The following is a 17,252-nucleotide window of genomic DNA, read 5'->3' as shown; positions in this document are numbered from 1 at the left end:
GCTGTCAGGGGGGGCCCCGCATGGCTTTAAACAGGCGGTAAGTCATCCATCAAATCTAAAAGGCAAATTGATGATATTTGAATGCTGGTTTCTGTCACTTTTGGATTTCAGGTTGACATTTCCTCATGATAGCAGCAGAATGGTCGCCGATTGCCCTGCCCTATTCAGCTCCGTCATCACAGTGGTACAGTATTTTTCGGCGGAAAAAAATGGTATTATCAAAATGGCGTGAAGAAGAATAGAACAATAAGAGAATAAGAAAACAAAAATAACATCATGCCAGTTAAAAAAGCCATGCTGGATTGGTAGTGCAACATAATTCCCCCAAGTCCTGCCACTCTCTTAACCAGGTATCAATTTTCAAATCGCCTGTCGTCCGCCAGTTTTCGTTACAAACAGACCTTCACCGTAATTTACTTGCCGATATGGAGAAGCGTAAAAACGACTTCCACGCCAAACGCCGCAGGCCTATCCAAGTCCCAAACTGTTCCAACTCATGCATCGTCACACTCGATTATTGCGAGAAAAAAGTAAATGAAAGAAAATCAAATGGTGGGGAGGAGAAGAGGGGTGGGCGGAGAAGAAATAAGAAGGAAGAAAAAGAGTCATTACCACCACCACTTCCATGTCTTCTCCAGTGACGGGTTTGCCAGGACATCGTCCACCCATCCTAGACTCTCTCTCTTATCGTCAAGCAATCGAGCATATTCATACAGCAGCCGCAATACATAGATCTGCATGTCTTCTTTGCGCAGCACCAGATCGGCCCACTCCTTGCCCTCGGTGGCAATCTTCTCCGCCACGTGGTCGTGGCCGTTGCGTCCCTCGTATCCGAGGAAGTACTCCATGATGCCGTAGTAATCGATGAAGCGGCTATCCATGGGAACAAAGTGCTTCCACGCAACCAGGCGGCTATCGTGCCACTCATGCCAGACGGTGGCCTTGATAGGGAGGGAGGTGGATCGCAAGAAGCCAAGGTAACGGCCAGAGAAGGAGTTTCCATCAATGTCCGGGATATACTTGGAATCGAACTGTTCCGCCATCTTCATTCCCTTAGTTGGCTTGAAATAATGGCTCGTGTAGTTGCACTTTCCGTTTTGCGGGGGAGTGCAGCTGAGATCCGTGAAGCTGATGTTAGCCCACTGATCGATCCACTCGCCAAGCTTGCCATCTTTTTGAGCTTGTAGGTTGTATTCCTCGCCCGGTAATGCAAAGTTGTCGGCCTTTTCTCCATGCTCCACTCGCGAAACTGTGGTGCCATTGTTCATAGCGACAAATCTATGGCGCTGGAAGCCTCGCCAATTGTGCACGGTATTCTGACCTCCGGTCGCGACACCACGCCAAATGGCCTTGTTCTCCTTCTCCTCCCATGAAACGCCGTGGTTGTCACCACCAGTGAAGCGCTCCTCCTCGTTCCAATACATGGGTGCAGGTAGTAAAATCTCGTTGTTGACTCCCAGTTTGGAGCCACCAAACATGGGAAACAAAACCTTGGATGCAGAAGTAGAAATTGGCTCAATGAAAATGCCCTCCAAGGCTTGCAGGTCTGGCTGATGGCAAATTTCGGTGGACATTGAAAAGTTGGAGACGAAGCCCTTGTACATGTGGGGTTCGGCATATGACGAGTTAATGGCGGGCGTTTTATCTGCAGTTTTCCTCAGATCTTCCACTCGAGCCAGGCTGTCAGGGGGGCAGCCGCGTCGAGCAATGGCCCAGTAAGGCTCTGTATTGAGAAGAGATGTCAATATCAAATCATTAAATAAAGGCAGAGAGAAGGGTATGAAAGGCAAGGAAATCATGTATCAGTCACACAATCCCGAGAGAGCAACCTACTTGTTTTTTCCCAGTTCTTGGAGCGCGTTTTGACCTCGACGTCGCCGGTACCGGGGCGAGGCAGCTTCTGGAACTCGCTGATAACGTTCTTGGACTTGGGCATCTTGATCGTCTTGGATGCATTCTTCATGTAACCGGCCATTTCCTCCCACGGAACAACCAGCCTGGGCTCGTCCATGGCGTTGAGTGCAATGTCCATATCTGGCAGCAGGTGGTCGATTGTCTTGATCATTTTGAGCCAAATCTTGGTCCAGAAGAAGTCGCTTCGCGCAGTGGCGTTGCCGTCGCGGATATTGATTGTCATTTCAAAGTCCCACGCCTCTTTACGGATGACAGCCGGGTCAAGGCCCCAGAAGGGCTGGAGGTCCTGATAGATGCGGTCGAAGAAATCCTCAACAATGACTGCGTTCTTGGAGCGAGCAAACTCGAACCACTTGTCGAAGCCGGGGGGAGGGTGGCGGCCACGGCGCTTGCGATAGGCCTGGGCAGCCTCTTCCACCGTTTTGGATTCCTTCGAGGTCAGCTCGGCAAAGTTCATCTGGGCTTCGTATACGAGCTTGTCAATGGGGTGGCCGCCGGCGGTGGGCGGAGGGCCGAGCGGAGGAAGAGAGTTGTGAATAGGCTCCTGGTTATCAGAGTCTGGCTTGGTGGTTCCCTGGGACGCTGGCGCTGTCGCGACGGGTGCATTTGCGCCTCCCGGGATGACAGCAGCCTCGTTGCCGGCGGGATTTGAATTGGGGGGTTGCAATGGTCTTCCTGGCGCAGCCTGGCCTGCTGGTAAAGGCGGTAGGCGGGAGATATCTGATGAGCTGTGGCTGAAGGTGTACAAGGCCAGCAGCAGAATGGCCGCCAAGACGCCGTACCGCACAAGGCCGGATGACCGCCGCATCGGAAAGCCGGGCGACAGCATCTTCATGATGGGCGTCTGGCTGGGAGAGATTGTGATGCTCTACTAGTACTTTTTGTAACGTTATGAAGACTCTTCAAGGTAGAAACGCGGTGTCGAGAATCGCTATGAGATGCTTGAAGGTTGGCCGCGCGTGCTTGCGCTGCTGCGGCTGGCGTTCGGCCTAAAGCTGGATGACGGAGGGGCAGAATATCCAAGAGAAAAATGGAAGTCTCAACGCATCCGGGCGTGCCAAGAAGCGCACAAGACCAGGAAGTTGCTTCGAGAGATTGATAACGAGCGACTGGTCCCGAAACACTGGACTGGACTGGACTCTGTCTCCGGTCAACAGGGAGAGAGGAGAAAGAGAAGAGAAGGTCGAAGTTTCGAGCCAAGGGCACAAGCAAGGCAAGGCGTTGGCGGGCTGGACGAGTTCGGTTCGGGCGCTCTGGAGTCGCTACAGGCGCCGCATCATCATCCGACCTGCAGGATCAGCCCAAGACAGCGAAGAGATTGAAGAGGCAGAAGTCTAATTTCGCAGAGATGCCCGGAGGCGGGCAAATTACCTGGGCAGACGCTTGCGGCAAGATTGGCCACATCGCCCATTGATTCGCCAAACCCGCTCTGTGCCATTTCGCAGCGAGCTAAAGCCGGTGCCAAGACGACCCATAACGTCTCTGTAACCCCTGACATGATTACGCTCGCTAGTGGTTGCGCTGGAGCTTTGGGGTGGCACCAGCGTCTTCAGCATTGGTTTAGTTGATTAGGTCAACCTTGAACGTCCCAGCGCGATAAGGCTGCCCGCAAATAGCCTAACCGAGCGCCGCTGCTAATGAAACACGGGCGATTGATTTGATGGATGCTTTTCGATCGCATCGATTGATGGCATGGCACGCACCGCACCTCTGTAATATGAGCTGTAAGCATTGACTTTTGATCCATGTCAGCCGCAAATAATCGATAATATACTGCAGGTACTGCTAATAGTGCTAGGTAGAGAATAGTACGGAGGTACAAAAGCAAGAAATTAAGATGGCAACTCATGTGCCTGCAGGACAAACTAATACCGGAACTCTCTCCCTTGCTTCAAATCCTCGCACCCGTCCAGCATCATGCATGTCTCTGTTTCTCATCACACCAGACTGCTTCCCTACCAAATCAAAATCAATGACATCTTCTTTTTGGCCTGCGGGCTAGTGAAGAAGCCATGAAAAAGAAAGAGTGGGAGCGAACCTGACATGAATCAAAACCACGCATCCATCCCATCCATCCACCTTGACAGACAATCCTGCTGCAAATACTGTACTCGCTAATGAGCTGACGATCCCTCCTCTTCTAACTGCTCCGTAGCCCCAGCTCAATTATTCTCAGCTCCACTCTGCATGGCCCCAGCCGTTGTCGCGACATGCTTGCACTTGCACCATACAAGCACCATTGCGAAAGAAAATCCTCGAGAAATTTTAGCGGGTTGTGCGGCGAGCACGCAACCTCCAATGACATGGGCCAGGACTGCAAGACTGGAACCACAACCAAGCAGGCGAAAAAGACAAAAAACGCCTCCAATAAGCAGCAGCGGAACCACACACTCAATTCTGTCCGTGCCATTACGAGTCCGAGTCTTCAATTACGAGACTCGTACAGCACTTGTTTCCACCCGCCTAGAACATACGGTAGGGCAGACGGAAAGTTTTCTGACTTCATGTTACCTCGCGTTGCTCTCTCCCGATTGCCGCTATCCGCTAAGCTCAAAGCCATGTTTTTCCTTGCAAGGAGCTCCTTGTATCCGTGTGAGATACCATCACCAACGCTGATTCGCACTCGTACTATTTCATTCCCCACCCTTTCGCCCCATGCTTTTTCCTTTCTCGCCATGGAGACACTTGCAGTAAGCCCAGTTCGTGGTTTTTTCCTCGACCAGCAACCGGCATGCAGAAGTCGCCCAACGTGAAGAGACGTCCATTTAGCGACCATTTTCCGCCAACCACGGAGATGCCCACACTTTGGCCATGTGGTTTTCCCCAGGTCTGTGAGGTGGCGCAGCACCTCTCCTCAAGATAAGAAAAGAATAAGCTCTCTGCAAGACAGATCCGACGCTACTTTCGTTACACAAGCCCTGACTGCCCGGCTGCTGGTAGCGTGTTGTACTGCCGAGTGGGTTATGTAGCATTTTAGAGGGTCGACTTGCCACGGTTGCGGCGCTTGATTGGGATCCCGGGTGCCTAAAGAGGGACTGGCTGGAGCTATTGATTGATGGATTTCAATTACATGTGCTTAGTCCCAGCGGTCTACGATAGAGGCCCCCCTGTAATTTCGCCTTGTCGACGCCGTCTCGTGCGTTTTCCCGATTGGCGATGGGTCTTGCTATGAGGTCAGGATCGTAGGCGGATGGGTGTGGCCATGTTGCACGAGGATGACGGGCTGCTACTCTGGAAAGCCAAACAGATGCTCCGTGTGACACTCCAGGTACGTACGACTTGATAGCTTGGCTTGTAAGTGATTATACAGCTTATTAGTAAATGTCTAGATCAGAGACGTATGTTCATCTATCTAAAATAACATCACGGCAGCTATGGAGATGCATATACGAGCCCGTATAAATACTCGTAATCATCAAAAAGCAACAGCACATGGAATTCCGAGATTCATGCGTGCGGCGCTACTCCGCACTACTCCGCACGAGCAGCAATTGACTTTGGTTATTTTCCAGTAATTTTCCCGAGCTGCTCGTATACACGTAAACACCTCTGGAAGAGAACTAACAAGCATTCAACGCTCATGGGCAGGCTGTTTTCTTGGGTTACCGTTACCCTACAGCTTGAGGTATTATTTTATTTGCCTCACCTCTAATCAACAATGGAGTCCAAGTCATAAAGTCATGATGTAATGATTTGATCATTAGAAGCTCCATTTCCAGGGAAGATCAGACCCGCCCTAAGCTTTCAGTAGGGGTTTCAAAATTTTCAGCATCCTGGATTTGAGGCTCACATCGAATATCGAATATGAATTTAGAGCTGTAAAACCCGGCTGCTCTTGCGCTCAGAATCGATAACAGCATCACGCTAACCTATTGCGGACATTCCGCATCGCCATAGCCAGCGAATTCATTTACACAGATGAATACATAGCTATGACCATCTTGTGATACGTGCCAAAGGTCATCAAGGTACCTTCAGCCAGTTGACAATTGACAGTTAGCTCATGGCTTCATTCGTGCAAAAGCCTTTGGCCACTCCTATCTCCCATCACTTCACCTTCTTCCATTATGATAATATACGGCTACCCGTTTCTCGTCCAACCTGAGCGTCTGTCAATTCTACTAATCATTCCTCCGTGAAACCCCACAATGATGGCCGCCTTCAATAGCAATGTCTAGTTGCTAGCAGTGCTTGTCGATTGGGATGACGAGGATGACGGCGAGTACCGCTTCCTGGTCGACGGTAAGGACACAAAATATGTTACCGTTGAGCCTGGTGTATTACCAAAAGACAATCAGACCTTTGGCCCGATATTAATTCCACTACCACCACCCTTTCCTCCTGGTGAATGGAACGAGGGCCATGTCTCCAAGAACCCTCTGAGTGGGCAGCCAGTCTTTTCTCACTATACGCAAAGCGACTTGCCTGCAATCTCAAATACCTGGCATCACATGCGCATCGATCATCTGGAGTTCAAGCAGGTCCGTCAACTACGGCAGAACATTCATGTGGTTACGCATCCGCGTTTTGATCAAACCCTGGCTGTCAAGTTTGCCGAATTCCCTTGGCAAATGCCCTACTTTGAGGCCGAAACAACAGCGTATGAATGGCCCAGTAGCCATGGAATCGGCCCCAAGTTCATCGCCAATTTGACCGAGGCCTCGCAGAGGTGCAATGAGAAGCAAGAGCTCGAAGCAGAGTATGAGCAGCTCGAGGCTTCACTGAGCGACACTTCAACAAGAGGCGTCCCGTATACGTGGGAGGATCAACAAGCATTTCAGCAGTAACCTATTATGGACAGGTTACATCACTAGCTAACGCTAGTGGCATACAATGAGAATTGTTCACCGAATTGGAGCCCTTCGGTGAGCCACATTTTTTCCCACTTAGCACAGGATGAAAATTCTTATATCTATTTGCCTCTCACCAATTCCAACAACCAGCCAGCCGCCTTCGAGCTCAACCGTGCTAAAGCCAGCCCGGTTAGCTCAATCGGTAGAGCGTGAGACTCTTAAGAGCACACGTTCTGATGCAATCTCAAGGTTGCGGGTTCGACCCCCGCATTGGGCTTTTCCTATACAAGCACTTGGTCGAGATATCAAGTCGGCTGGTTCTTTTTTTGCTCCTTTGACTAAATTCTTTACTACTTACTGCTTGCCCATTCTTTCTCGCCTACATATATACATACCTAAGTTTATTATTTTGTGTGCTACTAGAAACTCTTTTACCTAGCAGCTACCTAGTATTTTGTTCCTCCAGATACAACTTCGTTTCTCCCGGTCAGTCCGTGCTTGCTTGCATGTTGCTGCTGAGTGAACTCTGTCTCATCTGAAGTGTTGAAGCTGCTAGAAACAACGGAATGGATAGACTGCCACATACAGAATTTTACTTCTTTGCTCTGAGTGATATAGACCCAGTTTGAATAGATCAATTCACGATCTTGAATCGTCGACGATCGCTGTATGGGCTGACAGTAGGAAGACACAGATGCCTCACTGTTCGGACAGCAGCCTCAGTTACTGCTAATGGCACACGTCTGATTGCTACTATCCTTACCTACACAGAACTCTGATCTTTACTGGGCCCTCAGCGGTGCCGGTGCCGGCATTTTTCAGTGTTGTTATATCTATGACCAGTATTGTTGGTGGTTCTTCCTTTTTCTTCAACGATGCCAAGGTTGGTAATGATGTTTCTGGGATGCTAATGGTGCATTTCACGCTCTACTTCCTGGCTTAGTTGATTCCGGCAACAGTGCTCTGTATACATGTACGCTTGATCCTACAAAGTTTGCCACTGTCGGCATCACTATGCCTAGCGCAAAAGATTTGGCCGGTATAAACGCTTTAATGAAGCCCTTCCTCGATAACCTCACTAAAATCGACTTCCAGTACCAGCCGCGTGTTATTCGACAACTATGATGACCATTTCGCCTACCAACCTTGCTGACGACAGCGAAGCGTGACGCTCAGACAGCAATAACAACAGACTTTGCAGCTCCTAAGTGATTGAACACTGCTTGATAACTACCTGGTTGATGGCCACCTCATGATGACTTGTGACTGCGTGGATTACGTCGTTGTTATCTGTAAAACAATTATATGCTTTTATGCCCAATGTTTACTTATTCACTAGGCCACAAGATAACTTTTATCTATCTGTGTGATGCAATCTCTACGAAGCCCTTCAGTCCAATTGTAAGGAAGACGAATGCTTTTATAAAAAGCCTTAGCGACTAATCGAACACTGATTTGCGCCGAGGGCGCCGCTTTTTGTATTTCGCACCCGATGGTTACAGCCGACCTGATCCAACTACAAATACACTAGCTTTGAGGCCGAGGATAGGCATGCGAACAGTGCTGCTAAGACATATCCCATCGTGAGAGTTGGCGCCGCGAACTTTGTCTCCCTTTTTCCAACTGCGTAAAGTCGATCCGTCATTCTTTCTTACAATCGGAGATCACTATCGCCGTCTGGCAACTGGAGTATAAGGGAGACAGCAAGATGATTCAAGCATCGGGCCTTAGTTCTTAATGAAGTGTTTTCATTAGGCCAGTATACGCGGACAGCGACTCTCCCGATCCTCGGTCAAAAGTATCCATGCAATTATTAAATAAAATTTCCGTTTTCAGTAGGATACATTTAAGTTAGATGACTCTTGCCACTACCCGGGTACTATAGGTAATAACATGAGTCAATGAGAAAAGTATATACTCAGCTTTCATTCCTGTGCCGCTGACACACAGAGCTGAACAACACCGAAGAAGAAGAATAACCCCATCTTATAGGATACTGCTGCCTTCAGCTAGTTTGTACAGGTGGAAGTGATGTTCCGCTGACCTGTTTCATTCAGATGTTGGTTGCCGTAGTCCTTCAGTAGCCACCACAAACAGACACAAAGTTGTGCGTTTCGGCATGGCTTCTGGAAGCCATACTAACGGGTAAAGTGAGACATAAAATTAACTAAGATGCCACATCTGTTTACTCCAGTTGACCTCCAAGATCAAATAAAGAAGTTTGACAATGGAGGGGGGATTTATAAGATGGAATTGGCTACACAATGGCATGGTAGCTCTTCAACTCTTTTCAGCTCTCCCGATATCCAGTCTAGATCATTATCAGTTCGTCATGGCTTTCTTCATTTTTGTCTTAACTATGCAGAATCAATGATCATTCTACAGTGATCATGAATAACAAATGGCATCTCCACGGGAGCCTATAATATCCTGCGCTCATTCTTCTGTCACGTACACCATTTCGTTTGTTGTGATGAAGGCTTAATAGTTAGCAATAACATTACCAGGTTTCCAACAAGCCACCAATGAGCTTAGCCCATGTGCTTAATAAGCGCCCGGTTAGCTCAATCGGTAGAGCGTGAGACTCTTAGCAGCACACGTTCTGATGCAATCTCAAGGTTGCGGGTTCGACCCCCGCATTGGGCTTTTCCTATAACAAGCACATGGGCGAGATAAGATGGTTATTTTTTTTTGGCCTTTAACACTTTTGTAAAAGTGTTGACTTTTGGGGATCGGAGGGGTTAAATGCCAGTGCCTATTGGCGCATTATACAGCTGGGGAAATGCGTGTGTTGGGTGGTTGGGTGGACAACTCTGGTGTCTCTTCCCGAAGTTTGGATAACTTGACTTGCTCTTGGATGGGCGAAGGGAATTACAAATTCTCTTGCGCCATATCAGCCAGTTGATATTGGCACATATTCCAACTACCTGTACTCTGTAGTAAAATCAGCCAAAGTGGGCATATAATTGTACGGCTTGTACTCAAACTCTTTATCTCTGCTTGATTGGGCGATGCTGCGCAGCGGGTGTGGTGGCTGGAAAGTGTTTCAACTACAGTTTCGTTCCATCAATCGGGCAGTTTGATGCAGCGATTTCAACCTTTTCTTTTCAATACCAGGGAGGTTCTTGAATATTTACTATTTTAAAAAGTTGAGGTATCTACGAGTGTTAGGTTGCCTCTGCATCTCTACACTGCATTACACGTTTTGTGTGCTGACCTAAGCCAATCACCAATATTAATGCATGTGGTGTGATTCCTCTCAATGACGGCACTGCCGCGTCTTATATCGAGGCTACGCAAAGAAACCTTCGTGTATCTCATCGCAAGGTGCCATCCTGCGCTCAATGCGATCCTTGCCCCGGAATCTGGAGCCGTCGCGGTATTAATTCAGAAAGCGCCGTCCGGAGTGCCGACGACTGTTTGAGATCGATCGGATCGGATCCGTTGGAACTCCTGCTTTAGCGGCCGTTGCCCGTGGCCGGTGCCCCTGCCTGTGCGTCGGTATCGAACGTTCAGGTCATCTGGGTTGGGAATAGATGCTGCTCTTCTAGGATAGAATCGCAAATAAGATAATTTAGACTCCTTGGACGGATTGATGTGGGAGTTGCGTCCTTTTGTCTTAGTCGTGGCTCGGAGTTATGGCCCAGTTGCCTACCATGCACTAGTGGTCGTATCTCCGACTCCCACTTGCCCTCGGGGGTTATCATTGTGGTCGATTAAATGAATTTACGGCCTGAAAATTTATCGAATTTATCGAATTTATTTTATCGAAAATATAATATTCAGTTTCCTTGACTCATGTCTTACTGGCCGAGACAGCTATTACATAACACTAATTCGGGCGGTTGGTTGGCTGCGGAGGGGTCACTTGACCTTTCTTATCAGGTGGAGGAAGCGATAGGGAAAGGTGCAAGGCTAGATACGGCTCTTGGAGGGGCTGTTCCAACGTCATTCAGGGCATTAAATTGAGCGATATGTTATGGATGCGACAGAGGACGGGATGCACCAGCCTGATGGGGGAATTGAAGGTTGGGAATATACGAATAGCCTCTATGCTAGTCCTTGGCGAAGTATACTCGTACCAAGGGAGATTTCCATGACAAATAGTAGAATTCGTCCGTCCTGCTCTATGAACTCAGTAACACATACTGTACAGTCCGTGTTTCTTAGGTACTTATCATGTCTCTCCTTTTCCGGCGCCGCTTGTAAACTGTGCCGAGCGGTGAAGGTACAAGCTGCGCTGTACTCCCTCAGAGATAAGAAAAAAACTCCTTGCATCAAACCTCTACAGCTCGGCCAACCAACTGCAACCACGGCATCGCCACAATCATCACCAATCTGACAAGAGATAGCCAACGCGAAACCCCCGTGATACCATCGGCTCTGCGTCTCTCTTCGGCATCATGTGCAAGCCCCGGCCGCTGCTGGACGTGCCCCGCGGTGGAGTCTCCGGACGCGGCGGATTGCCGACTCAAGCCTTTTATTAGCAATAATTTTCCACGGGTGAGCAAAGCGACTTGATTATATAGAGTCTCTGTTTTCCTCTAAGTTACTAGTTCGTTCGTCTGCTCAACACCCCTTTACCTCTAAGTTACTAGCCCGATCCGCCAGTCAGAGACACACGCACACATGGATTCGAGCGCCTTCGTTTTGACCTACCCAATTGTACGGCCCTAGCCCACGGTCTTGCAAATGGCGCTCAGACAGCAGCAAAGCAGGCGCAGGCGCAGCCCCCATTCGAGACGAGAAACGGGCCTTTGATTGGGGGCGTCCGTGTGACCCGAAGTGCTATATCTACTGCAGCCGCTGCCCGCCTCGTCGAAGCTTCTTTTCCGCATCTCTCCTCAGAAGCATTTTGCACCAGGACTATCCGCCGATAGCAATATATTTTTTCCTAAGGCTTACGCGCAAATTCCGACTTCTTACGGACCTACACACACTTCAGCTGAAGTCCAATCGCCCAAAATGAACACCAGCACCGTCAAGAGCCGCTTCCTTTCTCACCCCGAGGACCTTGGTATTGTCACCGTAGGCTTCTCGGGCGGTCAGGTATGTTTATCTATGCTCTATTCGCAGCATCTATGCCCCTCTATGCCATCAATTTGACTCTCCTATGGACTCCAGACACGATTGCTGACGCGTATTGCAACAGCCCAAAGCCGGTGTGGATGCAGGCCCTACTGCACTCATCGAGTCTGGACTCTTGACCCAGATTCGAGATGAGCTTGGTTACAAGCTGCACGGTGATGAGACGGTCAAGTTCTACAATGACCTGACTCCCGCGTCCGACCCCGACTACCGTGGCATGAAGAACCCTCTCCTTGTCTCGGCTGTCACTAAAAAGATTGCATCTGAGACATACGAGCACTCTTCCAAGGGCCGCCTCACGCTGACGCTCGGCGGTGACCACAGCATTGCCATTGGCACCATTGCTGGAACTGCCAAGGCCACGCGTGAGCGCCTGAACCGCGAAATCGCCGTCATCTGGGTTGATGCGCACGCCGATATCAACACCCCCGAGACGAGCGACAGCGGTAACATCCACGGCATGCCTGTTGCCTTCCTTACCGGCATTGCCAAGGAGGAGAAGGAGGAGTACTTTGGCTGGATCCAGGATGACATGCGCCTGAGTGTCCGCAAGCTTGTGTACATTGGTCTGCGTGATGTCGACGCTGGCGAGAAGCGCATCTTGAGAGAGCATGGCGTCAAGGCATTCAGCATGTTCGATATTGACCGGTAAGTGCTTGGCTTTGCACCGTCTCTCGTCGCCTTATAAGAAACAATGACTGACCCTGAATTTTCTCTCAGCCACGGAATTGGCCGTGTCATGGAGATGGCCCTTGCCCACATTGGCGACGACACTCCCATCCACCTGTCTTTCGACGTGGATGCTCTCGACCCCATGTGGGCGCCCAGCACCGGCACTCCTGTGCGAGGTGGCCTTACTCTGCGTGAGGGTGATTACATCTGCGAGGTGGTTCACCAGACCGGCAACCTGGTCGCCATTGACTTGGTAGAGGTGAACCCAAGCCTTGCAGCCACCGAAGCCGGAGCACAGGAGACTGTCAGAGCCGGTTGCTCTCTGGTGCGCTGTGCACTCGGCGAGACCTTGCTGTAGACTGTCTCTGGTGAAGCACTTGGTTGAGAGGAAAAGGGTTTTTGTTTTCGTTTGATAGGTTTTTATGATGAAATGGATATATGGGATTGGGAAAGGAAACAGCATGATGATTTTGTATATCTCTCTACAAGGCAAAGCGGCTCGTTGCGTTGAATGGTTGCTCTTTTTTTAGACACCGATAGAAGGAGGTATGCCAAAGGTTAGAGTGGAATACAGGTATACAGTTCTATTAGGTGCATTTGGAAAATGCATCACTTTGCACACTTTGTTCACATACACACGAATACGCGAGTGAAATTGAAAACAGAAGATGTGTTGGGAATATAAATGTTATTTGTCTATCTACAAATTTGCTTTTGTGCATCGCTCTTCTATTCGCAACGTCAAAGATTCAAACTGTGCCAGCCGCTTAGTACACCTCAAGCACATATCGTCCGTCCTCCTTAAGCCTCTCAATCTCCTTGCTCGGGTCAACCTTCTTGCCTGAAGCCTTGGCCTCTGCGGCAATGGCCTCCTTCAGCACCGCTGTCACATCAGGAACAGGCCACGTAGGACCGCAGAGGTAGAAGCTGCCGCCCTCCTTGATGTACGCCTGCACGATGCTGTCCAGGGTCTCGCGCATCCTGTCCTGGATGTAAATCTTCTTGGGCTGGTCTCGCGAGAAGGCGCTTCCGACGAGGGTGACGACGCCGGCAGCGAGATAGGCCTCCCACTCCTCACCGTAGAGGTACTCCTCACGCTGGTGACGAGAGCCGAGGTACAGCAGGATGGAGCCAATCTCCTTGCCCTGGGCCTTTTGCATGGCGCGGTACTGGACGAAGGCGCGGAAGGGCGCGAGACCGGTTCCGAGACCGGCCATGATGAGCGGCGCGGTGTCCTTGGTGGGCAGCTTCATGACGGAGGGCTTCACGGAGACGGTGACGGTGGCGCCGGGCTGGAGGCGGCTGAGGTACTGCGTGGCCTGGCCGGTGCGGGTGCGGCCCTTTGTGTCGACCCAGTCGACGACGACAATCATGAGCGCGACGCTGGTGGGGGTGACGGCCTGCGCGGAGGCGATGGAGTACTCGCGGCGCTTGAGCGGGCTGACAATCTTGACGAGGTCGTGGAAGCTGGGGCGGGCAGAGCTAAACTCCTCGAGGATGTCGACGTAAGTCACCGTGTCGACCTCGGAGCGGCGCTTGAACTCGGCAGCGCCGTCGTTGCCGCCCAGGGCAGCAAGCTTCTTCTTCTCAAGGTCGTCGGTGGCGAACTCGGACAGAGCCTCGTAGAAGCGCTTGGGAGGCTTGCCGAGGATGTCGACGTTTTGCATGAGAGCCTGGAACACGGTGCGGACCTCGAGAGCGGTGGCGTCCTCGCGAGAGGGCACCTGGACGAGCTCTGCGGGGTTGAGGCCGTAGAACTCGATGAAGGCGTTGACCTGCGCCTCGTCGTTCTCGGCGTGGATGCCCAGGGCCTCGCCGATCTTGTAGGTGAGGCCAGAGTCGCCGAGGTCGAACTCAATGTGGAAGATGTTGCGGTCGTAGTCGGAGGGCGTCAGACGACGGTTCTCCTTAACACGGACGGTGGAGGTCTTGACAGAGAGGTCGGGGCGCAGGGTTGTCTGAGTGCCATAAGCCTCCTTGAAGACGATACCCTTGGCGGCGATCTGCCAGTCGTGGAGTTGCAGAGCCTCTTCGGCCTCTTCCTTTTGGAAGGGAACAAAGCCAGTTGGCTGCAGACCGGTGGGCAAAACGGGGTGGACGAAATCAGGCTCAACCTCTGACCAGGTAGCCGGGACCTCGAGCTCAGAAAGAACCTGGACAAGAGCGTTGCTAGTTTCCTGAAGGATAGCCTGGGCTCCGACAACCTCTGCAAGTCCTTCGGAAGAAATTCCTGGCAGAGCAGTTTGCAAGAAGGAGAGCTCGAGAAGCAGCTTGGAGATGGAAGCATCCTTCTCGAAAGCAGGGGAGACAGCAGGGTCCAAGACGATAACACCGACTTCCTTTTGTTGAATTCCCTTGCGCAGGGAGGCTGAAAGTCGCTTTTCAACGTCAGCAGCGTTGAAGTTGGGCAGCTTAATGAGGAGCTTTCCGCCGCGAACGATGTTGGCCAGCACATCGACATCCTTTAGGACCTTTTCATCACCAACGACCACAACGTCGGCTTCAGTGACGGGGTAAGGTGCCTCCAAGGCAGACTTGGAAGCGCGAAGATCAGTTCGGACAATGCCTCCCTGGGTGAAGTTGTCAAAGGTCTCGAAGAGGTGGACATTTGTGGTTGATTCCTGAGCAAGGAGCGTGCCAATGGCAGCAGGCGACTTGACAGAGACAGAGTTGTCAACATCCCAGAAGGTGAACTGCTGGGACTTGACGAAGAGAGAGGGCACAGGCTTGACCTCGCCGTCGTTTCCAAAGATCTTGTGCAGAGTGCCGACCAGGCCCTGAGGGGTCAGGAAATGAGCAGGAGTATACTTGATATCCAGAACCTCGGGCTGCTGATCAAATTTGCCGGCGAAGGTGACAGCCGTGAGGACATCGCCATACAGAGCCGATTGGGTGGCCTCGTCGGCCACGGCGATCTCATTATTCACCTGGCCCAGCACGGCAATGGTGCGGGCAGAGGCGGGGATGGCCTTGAGGAAAGCTTCCTCGATGAAAGGTCGGTAAACACGAACATTGATGACACCGACCTTGGCTCCGTCGGCGGCAATCTTGTTGAGAGTCTCCTTGGCGACTTGCGCCTCGACACTTCCCAGAGCAACAAGGACGACATCCGGGGTCTCGTGTCCGGAGTATTCAAATGGCTGGTAAACAGTGCCGAGCTCATCGTTGAATAGTCTCAGGAGTTCCAAAACCTTGCCTGCGGTGTCGAGGTGCTGGTTCAACTTGCCAGCCTCCTCAACAAGCTTGTTGTACAAGTCGGCGACGCCGGCCTCGCTCAAAGCATCGACAATTCTCAGAGTCTCTCTGGGAAGGCGAATGCCGTCGTAGATGTGGAGGGTAGGGACGACGGTGGCCAGCAGCGTTGAGAAGAGTGACATGTGCTGAGACTCATACGCGGAGGAGCTGGCAACCAAGCCCAGGCCAAGGTCTTCGGCCAGTCTCAGAGCAACATCATAGTCTGAGACGAGGCCGTTGGCGTCACTGTAGTCGGCGGCGGCAACATGAGCCACAAAGGGGCTTGAGAGGTTGTAAAGAAGCGAAAGCTGGTCCAGGGCTCCACGGAGGTTCTGGAGAGAACCTGACGGGGCCAGCAGCGTCTGAGGGATATGGCGCTTGCTAACGTCGAAATCCGGAGAGAAGATGTAGCCTAGAGCCAGAGCACCGGCACCGGTTCTGGTCTGAAGAGGCAGGACATCAGGGGCGTATCCGTGAATATTCTTGCTCTCCTCGACAGCCCACTGCTTGGCAGCAACGTCAAGGTCAAAGGTGGGAGGGGAGTAGGAAAAGATCTTGTCAGAGAGCTTGTAGGCAATCTGCTGGACAAGGAGCTGGGCAGTGACATACGTCGGGCCAGAGATGGCCGACAGAGGCACCTGCTTGCCAAAGGGCAAGGTGGAGGATTCTTCAACCTTAGACGCCATTTTCAGAGGAATTTGAAGTGTTCCAAAGGTCCAGTGAATCTCCAAGTCTGCGTGATGGCAACAGACTTAAAAAAAGAAGAAGAGCTGGGGAAACCGAGGAAGAGGAGGAGGAGAACAGAGAGGAGAGACTCGAGCAGCAAGTAAAATACGCCCATGGCAATCGTGGATCGCCCCGGACGGGAGAGCCAGCCACGGATTTGTCAGGGTCCATTCTGCACCAAACGAATGACTTTTTTTCTCCTTCTGCGTGCAAAGCAGCGAATTCTACCGCCTTGACTGGCTTCGAGATGCAAATTGTTGATACCGGGACCGAATCACGCAATTCTCTTAGGCCGCCTTGGGCTTAGCGCCGATGATGCCACTCGCCGAACCCTCCCCGAAGGGACGGGAAACCCCACTTTATTTTGTCTGCAGCGGCGTGATTGGTCCGGACTGTCGGCCAGGCTTTGGGGGGGAGGACCGACTTCCGACAGCGCTTTCTCGAGATGTGACTTGTATGAGTAAATTTGGGCGGTTATTGCTGATGGGAAGAGGAAATTTGATGTTCCGGGTTGTTGAGGTTTCAATAGTGCGGGGATGAGGGTCAATAATGTTGTTTTATCTGATGGTTGTATTGGTTTGTATGAGTAGAGAATGGTACGTTGAAAAGGTACATATGCAGCCATCCGAGAAGAAAAAGAAGGACTATCCTAATTCAGACAGTTGGGCCAATAGCGGCAATCCCACAAGAAAATCCAGAAGGCTACTAACGCTGTGAAGGGGGAACACAGTGCTGTATATTGAGTTTAGCACTTGGTAAAGGCGAATAAGATGAGATGATGCGGTTGCGATAGCCCGTTATGCTGCGATAAAGGGGGTATTCATG

At 51.1% G+C, this 17,252-nt stretch overlaps 5 protein-coding genes and 2 non-coding genes across 7 annotated transcripts; 5 read left to right on the top strand and 2 right to left on the bottom strand.

The window, feature by feature from the left end:
• Positions 1-89: 89 nt before the first annotated feature.
• Positions 90-2,971, bottom strand: V8C40DRAFT_199190 (uncharacterized protein). The gene is made up of 2 exons (XM_083211959.1): positions 1,834-2,971; positions 90-1,723 (listed from the first exon to the last, which is right to left on the bottom strand). Exons 1-2 carry the CDS (start codon positions 2,747-2,749, stop codon positions 609-611), a joined length of 2,031 nt encoding a protein of 676 aa, XP_083074019.1. The 5' UTR covers positions 2,750-2,971; the 3' UTR covers positions 90-608.
• A 653-nt stretch (positions 2,972-3,624) lies between these two features.
• V8C40DRAFT_242155 (uncharacterized protein) lies at positions 3,625-4,823 on the top strand. Its single transcript, XM_083215166.1, has one exon. The coding sequence runs from the start codon at positions 4,125-4,127 to the stop codon at positions 4,665-4,667; it is 543 nt and encodes a 180-aa protein (XP_083074018.1). The 5' UTR covers positions 3,625-4,124; the 3' UTR covers positions 4,668-4,823.
• A 293-nt stretch (positions 4,824-5,116) lies between these two features.
• Positions 5,117-7,832, top strand: V8C40DRAFT_264748 (uncharacterized protein; the record flags this gene model as incomplete). Its single annotated transcript, XM_083219567.1, has 4 exons — positions 5,117-5,182; positions 6,093-6,697; positions 7,479-7,594; positions 7,651-7,832. The coding sequence occupies 4 exons, from the start codon at positions 5,117-5,119 to the stop codon at positions 7,830-7,832; spliced, it is 969 nt and encodes a 322-aa protein (XP_083074017.1).
• On the top strand, positions 6,892-6,984 carry V8C40DRAFT_t104. The gene has a single exon. It is a non-coding gene; the product is annotated as a tRNA-Lys (tRNA).
• A 1,428-nt stretch (positions 7,833-9,260) lies between the features above and the next one.
• V8C40DRAFT_t105 lies at positions 9,261-9,353 on the top strand. The gene has a single exon. It is a non-coding gene; the product is annotated as a tRNA-Lys (tRNA).
• A 1,990-nt stretch (positions 9,354-11,343) lies between these two features.
• On the top strand, positions 11,344-13,123 carry V8C40DRAFT_199155 (uncharacterized protein). The gene is made up of 3 exons (XM_083211958.1): positions 11,344-11,756; positions 11,860-12,443; positions 12,516-13,123. The coding sequence occupies exons 1-3, from the start codon at positions 11,673-11,675 to the stop codon at positions 12,823-12,825; spliced, it is 978 nt and encodes a 325-aa protein (XP_083074016.1). The 5' UTR covers positions 11,344-11,672; the 3' UTR covers positions 12,826-13,123.
• Positions 13,124-13,129: 6 nt separating this feature from the next.
• V8C40DRAFT_242145 (sulfite reductase subunit alpha) lies at positions 13,130-16,550 on the bottom strand. The gene has a single exon (XM_083215165.1). The coding sequence runs from the start codon at positions 16,385-16,387 to the stop codon at positions 13,235-13,237; it is 3,153 nt and encodes a 1,050-aa protein (XP_083074015.1). The 5' UTR covers positions 16,388-16,550; the 3' UTR covers positions 13,130-13,234.
• Between the last annotated feature and the right edge of the window lie 702 nt (positions 16,551-17,252).

The sequence above is a fragment of the Trichoderma camerunense genome (genome assembly GCF_050948025.1).
Source record: "Trichoderma camerunense strain CBS 138272 chromosome Unknown V8C40scaffold_7, whole genome shotgun sequence".
Classification (NCBI taxonomy): Eukaryota; Fungi; Ascomycota; class Sordariomycetes; order Hypocreales; family Hypocreaceae; genus Trichoderma; species Trichoderma camerunense.
Note: the sequence above shows the minus strand (reverse complement) of the source record. Positions and strands in the feature narration are given on the sequence as shown.

Bases quoted from the DNA above. Each gene is read 5' to 3' on its own strand.
- V8C40DRAFT_199190 (XM_083211959.1), bottom strand. From the start codon at position 2,749: ATGAAGATGCTGTCGCCCGGCTTTCCGATGCGGCGGTCATCCGGCCTT. The intron at 1,724-1,833 runs GTAGGTTGCTCT...TTCTCAATACAG, and splicing joins CAAGAACTGGGAAAAAACAA to AGCCTTACTGGGCCATTGCT.
- V8C40DRAFT_242155 (XM_083215166.1), top strand. From the start codon at position 4,125: ATGCTTGCACTTGCACCATACAAGCACCATTGCGAAAGAAAATCCTCG.
- V8C40DRAFT_199155 (XM_083211958.1), top strand. From the start codon at position 11,673: ATGAACACCAGCACCGTCAAGAGCCGCTTCCTTTCTCACCCCGAGGAC. The intron at 11,757-11,859 runs GTATGTTTATCT...GTATTGCAACAG, and splicing joins TAGGCTTCTCGGGCGGTCAG to CCCAAAGCCGGTGTGGATGC. The intron at 12,444-12,515 runs GTAAGTGCTTGG...ATTTTCTCTCAG, and splicing joins AGCATGTTCGATATTGACCG to CCACGGAATTGGCCGTGTCA.
- V8C40DRAFT_242145 (XM_083215165.1), bottom strand. From the start codon at position 16,387: ATGGCGTCTAAGGTTGAAGAATCCTCCACCTTGCCCTTTGGCAAGCAG.